At 31.3% G+C, this 18013-nt stretch overlaps 1 protein-coding gene across 26 annotated transcripts in view; it reads right to left on the reverse strand.

Moving 5' to 3' along the window:
• LOC120608233 (A disintegrin and metalloproteinase with thrombospondin motifs 6) overlaps window positions 1-18013 on the reverse strand; it is a 289732-nt gene that overhangs the window by 114867 nt on the left and 156852 nt on the right. For 20 of the 26 annotated variants that reach the window (XR_005654347.1, XR_005654348.1, XR_005654349.1 and 17 more), the window contains one exon: window positions 724-870. The exons of 5 other annotated variants lie outside the window; for them this stretch is intronic. Coding sequence is in view for 13 of the 21 variants with exons in the window: in XM_039870023.1 (XP_039725957.1) it covers window positions 724-870 (147 nt within the window). In the remaining 8 variants the exon portion in view is untranslated. Of the gene's footprint in view, window positions 1-723; window positions 871-16243; window positions 16311-18013 lie in introns of those variants that run through there. One more of the 26 variants, XM_039870043.1, reaches the window with a different exon arrangement.

Consider the following 18013-nt stretch of genomic DNA (forward strand, 5'->3'; position numbering starts at 1 on the left):
CACTGAAGATTATAAAGATGAAGAAACATGCCCAAGGTCATACAGTTAGAAAGTGAAACCTAAGCCTATTAGTTTCCAAAGTTCAGTGTTGAAGCCCTATGGCAGGTGAGATGTAGAAGAATATCTGGTTTCCTAAACATAGTTATATATTAGCTAATTTATATTCTTCACAGTTAAGTAACCTAACCAGACTTGGAAAAAATATCAAAGGACCGGCAAAGAAGGTCCCAAACTATAGAAAGGATGAGTCACTTAATAAATTTTCAGACAAATTTTCATTTTTCCCAATTTTATTTCCTGGGTGTTTGATTTTTTGTTGTTGTTTGTCACCATTAGATACTTTGGCATCCTTATAGAACTCAGTTTTTTTTTCCACCAATGAAATGAAATGTATGTATAATAATTAAAATTTGACCTATGCTCTATTAAATTATGTAAATCTACATTTTTTTCTGACATAGCTTCTTATTTATTGAACATTTCTAACACTCACATCATCAACCCCCACTTAAATCCTTGCTCCAGGTCCTCTAATCTATCCTGTTTGAGTATGAAGGAAAACTTTGCCACAATGATGTATTAAAGTATTTTGGGAACAGCCTGAAATATCACTGGGCCCTATAAAAGTTACTCATTATGCAAAATTTGAAGCACTGTATATTAGGCTTCTACCAATGGCTTACTTCTGGAGCAATTCATCATCACTCTCCAGAGATTACTTACTCTAGAAAGCTGGTGATATAGTCTCGACTGCAGGCAGACCAGGAAAAAGGATTGGTATTTGCAGTAATGTGAGCTGCCATAAGTTTTGCTGTTTCATGACCTTTCGTCCCACAAGAATTTCCAATTCCATCATGGTTCATACCAAAACTGTTTTAACAAGGAAGAAACATAAGAAACATAAAAGAAATAAGAAAAAAATAAAACAAACAAACCCCCAATACATCCTTTATTTCCTTATTTGATCATTTATTAGCCTTATCAACATATGCCTTCCATAACGATAGACTAGATCCTCTAAGGAAATATAGGATTAAAGTTAAAGAGACTAAGGAATAGTTCAATAATACAATATATTTCTGAATCTCTTTAAATTTATCATATAATCTCAAATGTTATCTCATATGATACCATCTCTCCTTGAACGGATAAAGAATATATATTAATTCTCACTTTATAGATGAGAAAAACTGAAATTTAGTAAAGATAAAAGACCTAATAAAGATCATACAATTAGTAACTGTTGAAACTGTTAGTAGAATCTGCCTTTTAACATTCTAGAGTTCATGCTACTTCACTATGCTGAATCCAGAAGGGAATTATAATTTCTTAACCACGGACTCCCTTTATTTTTCAAAGCTTTACTTTGTCATTTTTTTCTTGTGTCCAATGGCCATGCTTAGTGTTATCTATCAATGTGATCTAAAAACATATATTTCAATAATTAAGAATAAAATTTTTCTGTAAAGGATATACCCATTGCATATGAATAAATTTTAGCCTTTCTTCACAAGCAGCCAGAGTTTAGGTTGACTATTACTTTAAATAATTAATTTATGTCTCCATTGTAACATTCTAATAAATGCACTATGATATGTGTTCGAGGAAATAAGTGATTTATACAAGAGTATAAAATAGATGAGGGTATTTGCTGAAGAAAAACATGGAAAGGTAGTCAAAAACAGATAATTACAAGATAATAAATCAAAGTAAATATTAATATGTTTGGCAGTGTAGAGACACTGAGGATATGTAAGAATAACTAAAGATTTCTGAGTAGGAGAATATGGAATTGATCTGTATTTTAGACAGATCATTACAATAATCCTATAATGGAGCTAGGGAGTACAGAGGGAAGATCATTACTAATTGAGAAATGATGTGAGTCTGAATTAGGGCACTGGATTGAGAGATGGGATTGGATTTGAGACATGTTTAGGAAGCTGAATGAATTGGTCTTCATAATACAATATAATCAAGCTATAATGAAAACGTATAATACGTTCATATATGGGGGCAGGAGGGAGGAACCAGTAATTCAAGTGAAGGAAGTAACATAAGCAAAGGAAGAGAAGTATATGAAAGTATCCTAAACCCTATGTTAAAATATCAAATAACCTTCCAAGAACACCAATATTTAGTCTTCCCATTTGACATCAACACACTGGAGGTCAACCTATTTGAATGGTCTTCTAGGAACATGATGGTGGAGTTTACAGTTTGTTGAATTAGACATATATTCTGTGAAAATGATCAGCTAAAAATTTACATAAAAGTCTCCTTTCTGCACATTTTTAATTCAATAAACTTAATATTTTATATTTTTCTCAAAGGTTGATGCTACTGTGTGAATACTACTATAATCCTTTTTAAATGATGATTGCTTTAAAAATACTATTTTCTTATAGCAGCAGTCTTTTAAATATCTCTGTGTTATAGTAATATAGGTATAGGCAGGCAGGCTTTAAGAAAATCACTTTTGATCTCAACTTCCTTATGTATTCTCTAGAAAAAAAGAAGTCAAGCTTCTCCTTTTGAAATCATATTTCTCCCACTTACAAAAGAAAAACTTATCTTTCACCTGTCCATAACTTTACAATAGTTCGTTGCCTCGGAGTATGAAAACATGGGTGTCAAGAGAAGAGAAAATGGAAAACTTTGGTGTCAGTGTTGAGAAAGAGAATGACTTTAATGATTGAATAATATACCATGTAGTTTCTTGCTTTCACCAAATTTACAGGCAGATATAATCCAATTAACAGCTAATGGGTTGTTAAAAATATTTTTTGATGACAGATCACCATGGTTATGCTGTGACAAATAATTTAAAAGAAGTTCAAAGAATTGAGTGATATTTCTATAATAAACTCCTTTCACTTCATCTATTTACTTATGTAAACAAAACATTCCTCATCTACAAAACCAAAATAAAGAAATCGAATTGATGCTGATTTCTTGCCTCATTCTATAGCAATAGAGATAAATATAGTAATTAAAAAATACATCTAAAGATACACCTTCTAATAAACTTTATTTCTCTATTTATTTATTAAAACTTATACTATATATGCTCCTTTGATGAATCATTACCTAATAATAATTATAATATAATGAACATATAATCCAGAAAAAAATTTTTCTTATTATTATGAAATTTTTAAATGTAATTGGAATTTACATATAATTTTGTTATAGAGACACTTGATATAACGAAGAACACTTTTAAGCATAAAATATATTTTAAAATATATTAAAAATAGTAAAATATACATTAGGGTAATATTCAGGGAGGGAGAGAAGAACGAGACATTGAGTTATAGGAGGAAAAAAATGATAAAAATTTTGACTATAAAAGAAGAATCTGTTTGTGTATTTTAGAAATGCATAATGATAGCTACCAAATTGCTATGGCATTTCGATTCAATTGAATATATTTAAAAGAGGTATGCAACAATTTTCTTTTTTACATGCTAATATTTACAGTACTCCAGAAATTCTATCCTTTGCAATTACTTAGACATAAAATAAAAAATTTTAGACATCAACCGAAAAATACGCAATAGAGTACATAGTTTTAAAAAATTCTTTCGGAAGTATATGAGGGAAAGATTTTTTTTTTCCCTGCTGAGAAAACTATCAATGAAGAGTTTGGCAAAAGAAAAAGTGCAACTCATTAGTGATCAAGAGAGAACAAGAGGCCACTTGAAAACCATCATTCTGGCAACAATTAGAATGCTACCTAGGACTCAGTGTGGGCAGTTGTGTAAGGAAATCGGGATCTTAGTTCACAACTTCTGCAGTGTGGTCAGGGCTGCTGTTCCAGAGAGCAATCTAGCAGTACTTAGTTAAATTAAATAGGCAGATACCTTATAACTCGGCAATCCTATTCTTGGATATATAGCCCAGAAATATTCCCAAAGGGGACATGTATGAAGATGTTCATAACACAATTATTTGTGATAGCAAGGAGTTGATGACAATCTAGGTGTTTATCATGGGGGAATGCATAAGTAAACTTAGGCAGAAATGCATATTATGAAATACTAAACAGCAAATAAGATAGTTTGAAGCAGCAAACAAGATAGATGTCTACACCCAAGTGTGGGCAGATCTTAAAAACTGAAAAAAATTAACAAAAGGGACAATGTCTATAACACTATACAAAATATGTAAATGAAAATTACATACACACTTTTACATAACAAAGAATGGCCAAGGAATTGTTCCAGATTGAAGACTAAAGAAACATAACCAAATGCAATGAAAATTGGATTGGAGGGAAAGATGTTATAAAAGAACACTTCTGAGACAGCTGATGAAATTCTAATATGAATGTGTATTAGGTAACAGAAGTACATCATTGTTAAATTTCTTAATTTGGTAATTGTACTGTGGTTATATAAGAAGTGATCTTTCCTTCTTAGGAAACAGATGCTGAAATATTTGGGGATAAGGGAAATATCTACAACTTAGTCTCAAATAGTTAAGAAAAAATACATGTACATATACAGAAAGAGAAATAAAGCAAATGTTGCAAAATATTAACAATTTTTGAATCTGAATGAAGAGAACATGAGAAATCTTTCTATTACATCAATTATTCTATAACTTTAAAATCATTTCAAAATTAAAAAGTTAAAAATGAACACATACAAAACAATCTGCACTATTTTACAAGGATACATATGGAATCAAATACACATATCAACGTTATTAGAGTAGATATCTATGGGAGCAAACAAATGGGAGTGGGGAATGGGAATATAGAAATAAACACATATATGCATAAATTAAACCAGAAGCATTCTTATTGGGACTGATAATGTTCTTGTGCCAAGAACTAGATGATAGATAGATAGATAGATAGACAGACAGACAGACAGATAGATAGATAGACAGACAGATGACAGATAGATAAATGATATAAAATAAACTCAACTCTCTGTACTTGAGTTTCAAAAATAATAATTAAAAATAAGAACAAAAGCCAAAGAGAGGTTGGTGAACCTAGAGCCCATCCTGATTAGTGAACAGTACTAACAAGAGAACTCTTTCATTGTTGGTTTTATGTGTTTAATAAAACATTTCAGATTACATAAAGGTAATGTTTCTCATCTGTGGAGGGTTTTAGAAAGGGAAGGAAGGAGGGAGAGAGAAAGGGAGAAAAAGGAGTGGGGGGAGGTAGGTTAAGAGAGACAGCCTTCCCTGAGCTTTGTGATTCCCCACATTTTGCTGGGATGCTGAGTCTGCTTTACCCAGGTCATTTCTCAAGATAATTTCAAGAAATGAGGTAACATCTCTCCCTGTGTAAAGAGCAGGTTTACTTACTACAGCAGTCCTCCTTTATCTGTAGTTCTGGTTACCTGCAGTCAACCACAGTTCAAAAATATTAAATGGAAAATCCAGCAATAAACTATTCATAAGTTTTAAATTGGACGCTGTTCTGAGTACCATGAAGAAATCTTGCACCATCCTGCTCCGTCCCACGCTGGACATGCATAATCCCTTTGCCCAGAGTTATCATACGCTGTATATGCTACCCACTCATTTGTCACTTAGTAGCTATCTTGGTTATCAGATCAATTATTATAACATGGCAGTGCTTGTGTTCAGGTAACTCTTATTTTATTGTTATAATTGTTCTAGTTTATTGTTAGTTATTGACGTTAATCTCTTACTGTGCCTAACTTAGAAATTAAACTATCATAGGTATGTACATATAGGAAAAAAACATAGTCTATATAGGACTTGGTACTATCCAGTTTCAGGCATCCACTGGGGGTCTTGGAATGTATCCCCCACAGATTAGGGGGGACTACTGTACTTGCTATAAAAGTGGTAGATTCCCCCAGCTCAATCCTTCTCAGTTTTCATGCAAACTCATTGCATGTGCAGCATTCATCTGGGCCATATTGTGTTGCCCCTGTGGGATTTGGTGCCAAGAGGAACCAAAATAAATACACTGATGCTTATTATGCTTCTTGCTGTGCCATTAAGTAATAAAATCCTTTGTTTCTGACCCAGAAATCTCATGTCTTTTGCTAGCATCCATGCAATAGTAATTGGCTAACTTATTAGCTTATAAGTACAGTAAAATCAAATCTCAAATCCAATGAGAAGTTTGTAGTTGATTAGGATAACATACCCAAGTATAAAAAGCTAAGTAATCCTGAAAGCAAAGTACATAAAATTGTCTTAATTTTTCAGAAAATGAAGCCCAAATTCTCAATAATATCTATTAAAACAAAGTAAACTTTTTTTGTTGCCTTTCCCACAAATAAGTTGTGTTGAAGATTTTCAACTAAACCTCCTCAACTAAACCTACATGTGGATACATGTAAAAGACACTTTCCCTTTCTCGTATCTTAGTATTTCTGCTCCTATCTCAAAAATTGAAAGGACACTTCTTATTCCTATTTATCGTTGAATAAAAAGTTTCTCCCTTTTCCTCTAAGATATCACCCAAAAGCAATAAAAAAAAATAAGAAACAAATTCTATATTTAATGAAAAGTAGACAACTTCTAAAACCATAAACCACAATATCAAAATGTATGTGGATGAATGAATACAGAAAAATCAAAGAAGAAGGCAGAAAGACACAGAGGGAAAATCAACAACAACTGATGATCTAACTTTAAAATGAACACAGTATGTTTGCTCCAAAGTTCAGTGCTCTGAGGGGCATAACCAACAATACCTTCTTATGAACAACTGGAATAAGGGTGCAAACTCTTGAAATATACTCCTTTGTTCTAGTTTTCAGAGGAGTAAACTGGTCTAACTGTGGAGTCACACAAACCATATATGTAGGAAGCAGTCTGTCAGTGAGGAAAGATGAAAGAGAGATTACACATCACTAGCAGTTTTACAAAGAAATACAGGGTTAAAGAACTTGAATTACATACAATACTATTTATCATTAATAAATTCTTGCTGAGAAAGTAGCTCTACCCAACATAAACTTCTACAGTTTTCCCAGAAAAATCAAATTCTTTCAAAGATGTATGATTCAAAAAGAACAAGAAATGGATCTACAAATATGGTAAATTAAAAAAAAAAAAGAAAATAATCAGGGAAGATATGGCAAGAAAGGAGATGAAAACATGAAGTGTCAGAGGAAATAAGTGGAGGGAAAAAAATAAAACCATTGCAGGAAAAAGGCCATGTTGAGGTAACAAAAGAACAAAATGAGTCAACTACTAAAAACATTTCTCACGGAGTGAAAAAGAGCAAGCAAAATTAAAATGGATAAAGAGCTTAAAAAGATCAAAGTAAAGGAATCCAACATATGAATCACTGCTGTCCTCAAAGAACCAAAATAATAAAACAGAAAGGAAAGCGATTAAATATTTCATGAAAACTTTCAAGAAATAAAAATGGCTAAAATCTGATCAAAGTGCACTAGTCTGTGTTCTAGGAAAAACTATCACAGAATGAATCCACACTGAGCCGCCTCCTAGTAAACTTACTGGTCTTCAAAAATGAGGTATATTTTGGGCAATCAGGGCAAAAGAATAAATCATCTAATAGTAAAACAGTCCGATTAGCCTCAGATTTCTCCATGGTGACATTTAACACCAGCAAGCACACAGTAGAGTAATGCCTAGCAAGAATCTTGCATCCAATCAAATTGAGAATAAAATCATCTTGAACAAGAAGTCAAGGAATGGAGGTCTCATGAATCATTCTTTCAAAAATGCTACAAGATAAACTTCAGCTTTGTTTAAAAATAATGTAAAAGTTTGACCATTTATTGACACTATTTGGATTTCATAGCAGGCAAAGCATATAACACGAGTGAAATTGGTCACCAGTCCAATTAACTCCCTTGCCATACTTCCTAATTATATTTTGTTTGTTGTTTTGTTTTGAGGTTAATTTTAGTCTCTTACATATATATTTTATATCATACACACGAGAATAAAACACATATTTACATTTTAAATAATAAGTATAAAGAAACATCTGTGTCATCTCTAATAAATTTAAGAAATAGAACATTTTCAGAATAACAAAAGCTTGTCTCCTGTGTTCACCTTCACAATTATATCTTCTTCTTCCCCTGAGAGAAAATAACTATCCTGACTTTTGTTGTAACCATTCCCTATGCATCTCTAAACAATATATGTTAACTCTGCCTGGATTTAAAATCAATATAAGTGGAACCACACTTATATATTTTTTTATAACTTGTTTCTTTCATTCAACAGAGTCATTTCTGCTGAGCTGTCTAGTTATACATGATTCATTTTCACTACTATGTAAATTTCCAGTGTAAATATATTATTTAATTATCTCTTACATGAGGATGGATTTGGGATGCTTCCTAATATGGGGCTGCTATTGACAATGATGCTATGAGCATTCTTGAACATATCTCTTTGTCATATACATAAGAGTACCTCTAGAACAGCTTCTTAAACTTTTGGTCTTAGGATGCTTTACACTCCTAAAAATATTGAAGACCTCAAAGTCCTTTTGTTTATGAGGCTGTGTGCAATGATATTCATCATATTAAAAATAAAAACTGGGAAATGTAAAAAGTTATTAATTCATTTTAAGTAATAGGAAACTCATATTTAATATAAATAACCATGTTAATTAAAAGTTTTCCAATTAAAAACAAGTTTTTAATTTTCCAAAACAAAAGAATTTCGGTGAGAAGAGTAGCATTATATAATTATATTTTTTGCTAAACTCTTTAGTGTCTGACTTACTAAAAGATAGCTGAATTCTCATATCTGCTTCTTTATCCAAGCAGTCGTGGTACTTTCCTCTGGTTGAAGTATATGATGAAAATCTGGTCTCACACCAATATGTAGTTGGAAAAGGGAGGGATATTTTCAAAGCACTTTCAGATAACTGTAGATTTTTTTTTGATATTACAGTAAAACTTGACAACCAGTAATTTTTTAAAGGTTAGTTGCAATGTGGATTCTGAAACCACATCAATGATCTTTATGTATTGTTTCATTAGTATCACCAATCTAATCGGAAGTCTTTAAGTATTAGGAAGTTGTCAAGATCATAATGACAAATATAACTTTTTTTAAATTCTAATTTTTGTTCAAAGGCTCAAATTTTATAGAATAAATATATAAATATATAACAAGCTAATTTGTTCAAAATTTCAACTTTACTAGATAATGCCAAACAGCTTTTCAAAGTGGCTTCATCAATTTACATTCTCACCTGTAGTGTATAAGAATCCTGGCTGAATCACATCTTCACCAATGCTGGGTATTATCAGACTTTTAAATTTGTGCTAATCATAGTGGATATAATTTATATTTTATTGATTTTAATCAATTGAACATATTTTTATATGCTTATTGGTCATTTGTATTTCTTCTTTTATAAAATATTCAAGTACTTTGTACATTTAATTTGTAGGAGTTACATCTTTTCCTACACTGTGTCTCATCTTTTTTATTTATGGTATCTTTTGATTAAATTTTTAAACTTAATGTGGTTAAAATAAATGGTCAACAATATACTTCATGGTTAGTGTTATGTCTTGCTTTAAAAAAAATTCTTCTTTACCCTAAGGTCATGGGGATTTACTTCTATAATACACTCTAAAACCAGTAATAGTTTAATTTCCACATTTAGGTTTTGTTGGGTCCTATACTAAGAGTATATTTAGTTTTTTAAGGAACCGCCAAACTGTCTTCCAAAATGGCTATTCATAATAAATCTTTAAGCCCATGTATGGCTTGACACTGGGATCTATTCTTACTAGTTACTTCACTGAGAAGAAAGTATTTTTTATATTTTTATTTATTCACAGAACCATATAATCAGGGTTTAGTAATTGGCTTAGTGAAATGGATGAACAATCTATCATATGAGATTTAATTTGGATAAACTGAGGAGACTCACGAGGTTAAAATGCAGATCTAATACACATTTCTCTTATAAACATAGGATCCATGGAAGCTGAACTTTGCTTTTTTTCTGCCTTCCTTGTTTTTGTAAATATCTTAACCGGAGATATATAACTCACACTTACAGGAAGGCTCAACTCTACCTGTGGGTTCTGGGATGAATTTTGTTCATTGCTAGGGAGAATTTAAAGGGGTTAAAGCCAATACCTTTGTGAAGCAGCATTACACTATGGCAGATTGTTGGTCCAGCTTTATTCTAGTTTCTGAGGTAAGTGTAATTGTTGGGCTCTGGTCCTATTTCTCGTGAAGCAAACACTATTTTACACCTGAGTCTTTGAAACCGAATCCCATGTTTCTTTTACATGCTCCTGAGACTCTGAGACCCTGACCAGTATTCCACTTCTTTCTGAGCAGGAATTCTGCTTGGCTTTGGGGTATTAAAATCAAAGGTAACCCAGGCTCCCTTATGCTCCACCTTCTGGGATACGCACAGCTATCCAAAGGACTTCCAGGATATTGACGATTCCCTGATTGAATTTTTATTTAAGCCAAACTAAACTAGTAAAGTTCTCACAATCTGAATTGGATATAATGTGCTTAAATTATTAGTTAGCATAATTTGCTTCAAATAGACCCTTGTTGGCTATACAGCAAGAGGTATTGGGAGCTAGATCAATTTAGAAAAAAAATGTTATGTCTGCTATGTAGCATAGAAACACATAGTTGTTTTATTTAAGTTACTTATTAAAGTGTTATTTTACTTAAGGTTTTGTGTGCTTTTAATAAGAACTAGTGATGTTTATGTATTGTGTTCCACGAGAAAATACAAAATGAAGGCCAAAGAGATAGAGAAGACAGTGACTGTGGAATGTGACTTAAAAGGAAAAAGATGATGCAATTAGGTTTGTTTTGTTGAGTTCAATCAAAGCCTTTGATAGTTTAATTTATGTAAGAAAAATAACTATAAAATTATAAATTTGAAACTCTAGTTGCTAATCAATTTTTCACAAACAATATTTTTTAACACAATTTTAAGTAACATGGGATCTTAAGAACTGCATCTATCTCATTAGAGGTAGAGGGAAGACACTCTATTCATCTGGCCTGATTTCAACACCTACTTTATCTGGCAAGGTTTCTCTTCTCTGAGGCACAACCCTTACTGGATGGCCCTCTCACTAAAGTTCAACCTAGGCTCTGGATTTTAGCCCATAGGAGGATAAGTGTTCATTAGTACATTGGAAAACACTCAGGAATCATGCAAATCTTACCAACTTATCAATGCCATTTTAATAACAAGGTTAATTTAAAATTCCATCAAGATGCTGTTTATGGACATAGACACTGAGATTTCAAAATTAATATAGGAGAGTAAAGGATGAGAAAGAACCAAGATAATTTTGATGAAGAAGGGGAGAACTTCAGTATCTGTTATAAAACTATGCTAATTAAAACAGCACGATATTGGCACAGAGAACCTTTGAAAATAACAATAAAAGCCCCCAAACAAATATGGGACAATATTAATGTTGGTTAGATCTGAATAATGTACACATAGATATCTGTTAAAATACAGACACGCATATACACATGTGCACCCACCAAGTATTTTAAAATAAAAAAATTTAAAAAGAAAATTTCTATGTAGTTAATTACATATATCTAAATATATACAGAATACTTTGTTCTAAAACTTAGCAACTGAATCTTCCTCTCAGACCAGTGTTCAAGATAGCCAAGTTGGTTTTGCGAATTGTAAAATTTTAGTTCTAAAATTTTAAAGCTGATTGTTGGAATCTTAATTAATTAATAATAATAAATTGTTATTATATGTCCAGGATAGCCACACATAAGTCTATTTAACCTATTTTACAGACTAAATCTATGCCTCTGAAATGAAAAGTAGTACAAGACAACATAACTGAAATTGACAATTAAACAAAATGGAATATATTTAAAATTTTTCTGTAGAATTACTATTACTTGGAGAAAAGCAGTTTCCTTCAATAAAGGAAAAGATAAGTAAAAGTTACTGAAGAAGTTTTAAAAGGGGCTTGTAAGAAATAATAAAAGTTGGATAGCATGCAGAGAAAAAGGAACTCTCATATACTGCTGATGGGACTGCAAATTGGTACAGCCACTGTGGAAAACAGTATGGAGGTTCCTTAAAAAACTAAGAATTGAACTACCATATGATCCAGAAATCCTTCTACTGGGTATTTACCCCAAAGACTTGAAAACTCATATCCGAAAAGGTATTTGCACACCAACGTTCATAGGAGCATTATTCACAGTGGCCAGGACATGGAAGCAACCGAAGTGTTCTATGATAGATGACTGGCTAAAGAAGCTGTGGTACATATATACAATGGAATATTACTCAGCCATAAGAAGAGATGAAACATGGCCATTTGTGACAACATGGATGGAACTCGAGATAATCATGCTAAGCTAAATAAACCAGACAGAAAAAGTTGAAAATCACGTGATATCACTTATATGTGGGATATAAACCTAAAAGCAACAAATGAACAAGACAAACAGAGACTCATGGACATGGACTATAGACTAGTGGTTACCAGAGGGAGTGGGGGAGGAGGGAGTAGGTAGACAGTTAAAGGGGGTCAAATATAGTGGGATAGGGGGAGGGTGAAGTGGGTAAAGGGGATCAAATATATGGTAGCTGAAGGAAACTGGACTTTAGGTGGTAAACACACAATAGAATATACGGATGTCAAATGATAATGTACACCTGAAAATTATATAATTGTATTAACCAATGTTACCCCAATAAACTTAATTTAAAAAAAAGTTCTACAGGTAAATTGCTCTGATTCCATTAAGTCTAAATTTCAAAATTTGTGTTTTTCTTATTTTCCTTCATAAAGATAGACCATGAAAACTACATAATCCCAGCCTAGTGGTTTTGCTTTTAGTTTTAATCCAGGAATGAGAATTTGTCAGAAGATATTCTTGAAGTAATTGATCAAGACATGCAAAATTGATCAAGAGTAGAAAAAAAGCAATTAAAAAAAAAAAGATGTGTTCCTTCAGTATAGGAGCTTTGTTTTCATCATCACTGTATCTGAAATACATTCTATGTTAGGTAAGTAAGTACTCATTAAATCTCTGGAATCAAATTGTGCATGAGTGAAAGACTAACTACTGATCAATTGTAAATAAAACATGAGGGACAATTTGGAAAGCATCATATATGCATACCTCCCTTGATGGTAAATAATGTAATAAAAAATGTAAAATCATATAATAAGTAATAAAAGGGAGTAAGGGCAGAGTTTGGGTCAAAATAAGTGGCATCAACACTCAGACAAGGTGGTTGCTATATAGACACTGAAAGATTGTGCAATAAAGGTTATTCATTAAATTAAGCTTCTGTGACTCAGAGAGAATCTATCATATGCATCAATCTAATAACACACATGCTTTTACTCAAAAATTTTTCTATAGTAAATTAGGTAGTTTTCTATGCAAATGATATTTTTCCTTTGAAATTATATTTAACAAAACAAAATGTAATATACATATATGAAGTGATATAAATAAGGAGATAATTCCTTATGTATTTTTTATTTTTTAGGATATATGAGGCATTAATTATATTTTACATCATTTCACCACATATGATCACTTACTGTAAAAGTAATATAATGTATTTTGTACCAGAAAATAATAACCTACTCTTAATTTTGGTACATAATTCTTATTGGTTGTTTTGGAAGATTTGTAAAAATAAAAAAGTAAACAGACTACTGAGTATAAATTTAATATGCATTTAGTCTGGAGAGTCTTTTAAAAATCATGCAGATGTTCTCAAACCAAACAGAAGATCTGTATAGTTAAGAAGAATCTTAAAATGCCTAATTCAAGTTTTGCATCTAAACAGTCTTAATTTTACCATGTTGCTAAAATAGCAATACCATTTTTCACTATATAATCATTATATTTAAACTCTGTCTTGCATTTTGTTAAACCATTGTAACAGAAAAATATAAGGGAATAAAGGGACATCTTTCTTTAAAATTATTTTCCATTTGCAATCTCTTTGAACTGTTCCTACTCATAACTGATCTTGGCTATGAATCGCCTGTTATAATAAAGCAAAGACAAAATTTAATGGATGTACTCAGAGCCTTCTATACCCACATCTGGCAAATATTTTTAGATTTAATAGTTACCCAATAAGATAGTTATTACAATTTGCTCATGTGTTTTCTAAAACAGAATTTGGAACTCAATTCTACTTATGGACTTTATATTCAATTTACCAAACTAAGTGAACTCAAGATTTTGAACTTATTTAGGAAGACATTTAACGAGGGAAGAGGAGTGCCTAGCAGAATCTAGACTCTTTCTGTAAAGCAAGTTAGCATTTATAAGCACTTCTGAATTGAAAGCTAGGTTTCCAAACTCAATGAAATCACTGTAATACAATTACATCTTTTCTAATACTACTTAACACTTTTTTCCTTTTATCTAACTATAAAGATGACCGGGACCAGAGGAAACAAACTATTAGAGATGTACTAAGACTTTGGCTACAGTGGTGTGTGTGTGTGCGTGTGTGTGTGTGGTGGTAGTTGTGGTAATCAAGGCAAAAATAGGAAAAGTAGCTGGAACAAAGAAAATTTTGCTATTATAATCTTCTTTGGACTATGGGCAAAATGTAACTGAATTAGCTTATGGCAGCTGAAATTCATATCAACCAGTTAGTATGATGGTGTCTGCCCACAAATTGATTTCTTTATTTTCCCCCAAAATGAACAGAATGCCTTATCAAAGTTCCTAAAATTGATAGTGACTAAATTCTACCTCAGTAGGTTTATTATTTCTAGAACACATACACACATACATAGACTTACTTTATTCTTTAATTCAGGGTCTTAATAATTTGACCATTAGACTTCATTATAATAACTTTTATAAAAAAGTTTTTGTTATTATCACTGTTTTAGCTACTTTGGGAACATGCCTACATATGTGACTGCCTATATACAAAAATGTATATTGTATATATAACATACATGTGTGTATGTGGACTGATAAATGACATAATTTTGGTATCTTCTTGGCCCTGATCAAAATGTAATATTTACAAAAAAGACAATAATGAGTACCATTTTAATAAAAATAGCAATATTTAAAACATAAAATTTTATAATAGATTCACAAAATCAAATATAAATGGAAAGAAATAAGAAAATAATATTATCATGCATGGGATAACTAGTTTGGGTAAATAACAATGGCACTATACAGCTCTACAGCTTAATCAACTGACAGAGTAAAATGCTTCAGTCAAGTTCCCTTGACTAAAAATGTTTCCATTCCAGAAGAAAAAAAATTCACTTGTTTCTTCCAAAGTGTATAAAGCCTTAAAAGAACCACAAGTTTCATTTTAGAGTTAGACCTTACAATATAAACATTCATCACTCATTCATTCATTAACAATTATTGACAGTATGAGTATTACATCACATTAAAGGTCCATTTACCTCAGTCCCTATTACCCAATACATCATGTCTGGTTTTAAATTTTAAAAAATGGCAAAGCATTTTGAAACACAGTTAAAAAACACAAAAAAAGCATCAAAACTAGGGTCAGATCTGACACATATTTTGGAATTAACCAACAGGAAATTTAAAATAATTATGATTATGTTAAGCCTACTAATGGAAATAGTAGACAATGTGCAAGAGAAGACAGGTAATGCAGGCAGAAAGATTAAAGCAATAAGAAAAAATCAAAAGGAAATGCTAGAAATAAAAAACTAAGAAAATTATAAAATGGCTTTGATGGTCTCAACAGAAGACTGGCCTCACTGAGGAAAGAATTAGTAAGCTTAATAATAGGTCAACAGAATCTTTCCACACTGAAATGCTAAGAGGAAAAAAGAAAAGAAAGAAAGACAGAAAACAACAGAATACAACATCCTTGAAATCCGAGGCATTGTCTGAAAGTGTAACACACATGTAAACTCAATACCAGAAGTAGAATAAAGAATTACCCTATTGCCAAAATCAGGTAAATATATTACAAGAAATGAAAACAAAGAGCAATATTTCTCACGCAATAATCCTTAACAAAATATTAACAAACCAAATCCAACAATATAGAAGAAGAAGTAATCACTAAGACCATGTTTCCTCATGTGAAAGTCATATCTGATGCCCATTCTAGAGTGAACAATCAAAAATGAAAGTCTGAACATGGCATCTATGTTCAAAACTACTCACTGGCTTTCCACTGTCCTAAGAGATAACGTGCAAGCTCCTTATTATGTATATATTACCTCTATAATTTACTTGTCTACCTCAAGAGTTTCATTTCAGAACCTCTTGTTTAAGCATTTCACCATCCAGCATTATTAAAGCCCATGTAGTCATCATGATGCATCATGTTCCTTTATACTTCAGTGTCTTTGCTCAAAAAGAACTGCCAATAGAGAATTTCAATCCAATGTAAATATTATGCAAAAGTGAAGGTAAAATAAAAAATAAAAATTAAGAGAAAAATTTCCAGGAAATCTGCATTATAAAAAATACTAATGGAAATTTTTCAGGCAGAAGAAACCTAATAGATTAAAACATAGATCTACATAAATAAATTTTTGAAAGCACCTGAAATGGTAAATACATATATAAGTATATAATATATAATTTGTTTTTTTTTTAATTTCTATAAAAGATAATTGAAATTCTAAAGCAAAAATAATAACAAGGACTTGTAGGACTTACATAATATGTAAAAGTAAAAATCTCTGATAATAACTAAAGAATGGGTGGGAAGAAAAACATTGTGGGTGAAATGCAACATTGTAAACCATAGAGCAACTACTAAAACATAAGTAAATAAATCAAGAGGCCAAAAGTGAAGAAAAATGACATGTTTCTAAAATATTCAATTAATTAAAAGAGAAAAAAAAGGAAAAAATATAGGAAAAAACAGAAACAAGCAGCAAGATTAAAGACCAAATTAAGTTACATCACTAATTACAAGAAATGTAAGTTAAAAGACAAAAATTGTCACACTGGAAAAAGCAAAACTCAATTATAAGTTGTCCAAAAGAAATACACTTTAAATATTATGACATAGGAAAGTACATAGCAAAAGGATAAAAAAAAAGATATACCATGCAAACGAAATGAAGCTGGAGTTGTTACATTAATGAGACAAAGTAGATTTCAGAACAAGTAATATTCCTAAGGACAAAAAGGGATATTCCATAATGATAAAGGACTGATTTACCAAGAAGACATAGTAATCCTAAATGTGAATGGACTTAATTATAAAACTTCCAAATATACGTAAAACAGATAGAAATAACAATAGAAATAGACAAATCTACACATGCATTGAGAAATGTCAACATTTCTCTATTAGCAATTGATAGATCAACTATTTTTAAAAAGATGTAAAAATATAAAAGTCTTAAAAAACACTATCAATCTAATGGATATAATTGACAATGCTAGACATTCCACCCAACAACAACCAAATATACTTTCTTTTTAAGTGTGCAAGATACATTGAATAAGATATAAAACATGATAGACCATAAAGCAAGTTTCAGTGTAGAAGGATTAACATCATAGAGTACATTTTCTGGTCATAATCCCAGAAGAAATCACTACACACACACACACACACACACACACACACACACGTACTGTATACATACATATATACATATATGTATATGTATCTACATATATGTGTATATATAGAGAAAGAGAGAGAGAGAATTAACTGAATGAAAATGAAAATACCAAATCACAAAACTTGTGAGATGCTGCTAAAGAAGAGTTCAGAAAGAAATTTATAGTTTTAAGTCCTGTTTTTATGAAAGAAGAAAAATGCAAAATCAAAGCTTCTACTTTAAAAAGGTTAAAAGAAGAAATTAAACCCAAAGTAAGGGTAAGGAAGGAAATGATAAAAAGTAGAACAATTAAATTTAAAAATGAGCACACAAGGGAGAAAATCAATGAAATTAAAAGTTAGGTTTTAAAAATATATATGTAGAAGTAATAAACCTGTAGCTATACTGATCAAGAAAAAGGGAGGACTGACATCAGCAAGATGGCAAAATAGGTAGTTCCTGACTTT

The sequence above is a fragment of the Pteropus medius genome, unplaced genomic scaffold (assembly GCF_902729225.1).
Source record: "Pteropus medius unplaced genomic scaffold, Ma_sr-lr_union100, whole genome shotgun sequence".
Lineage (NCBI taxonomy): Eukaryota > Metazoa > Chordata > Mammalia > Chiroptera > Pteropodidae > Pteropus > Pteropus medius.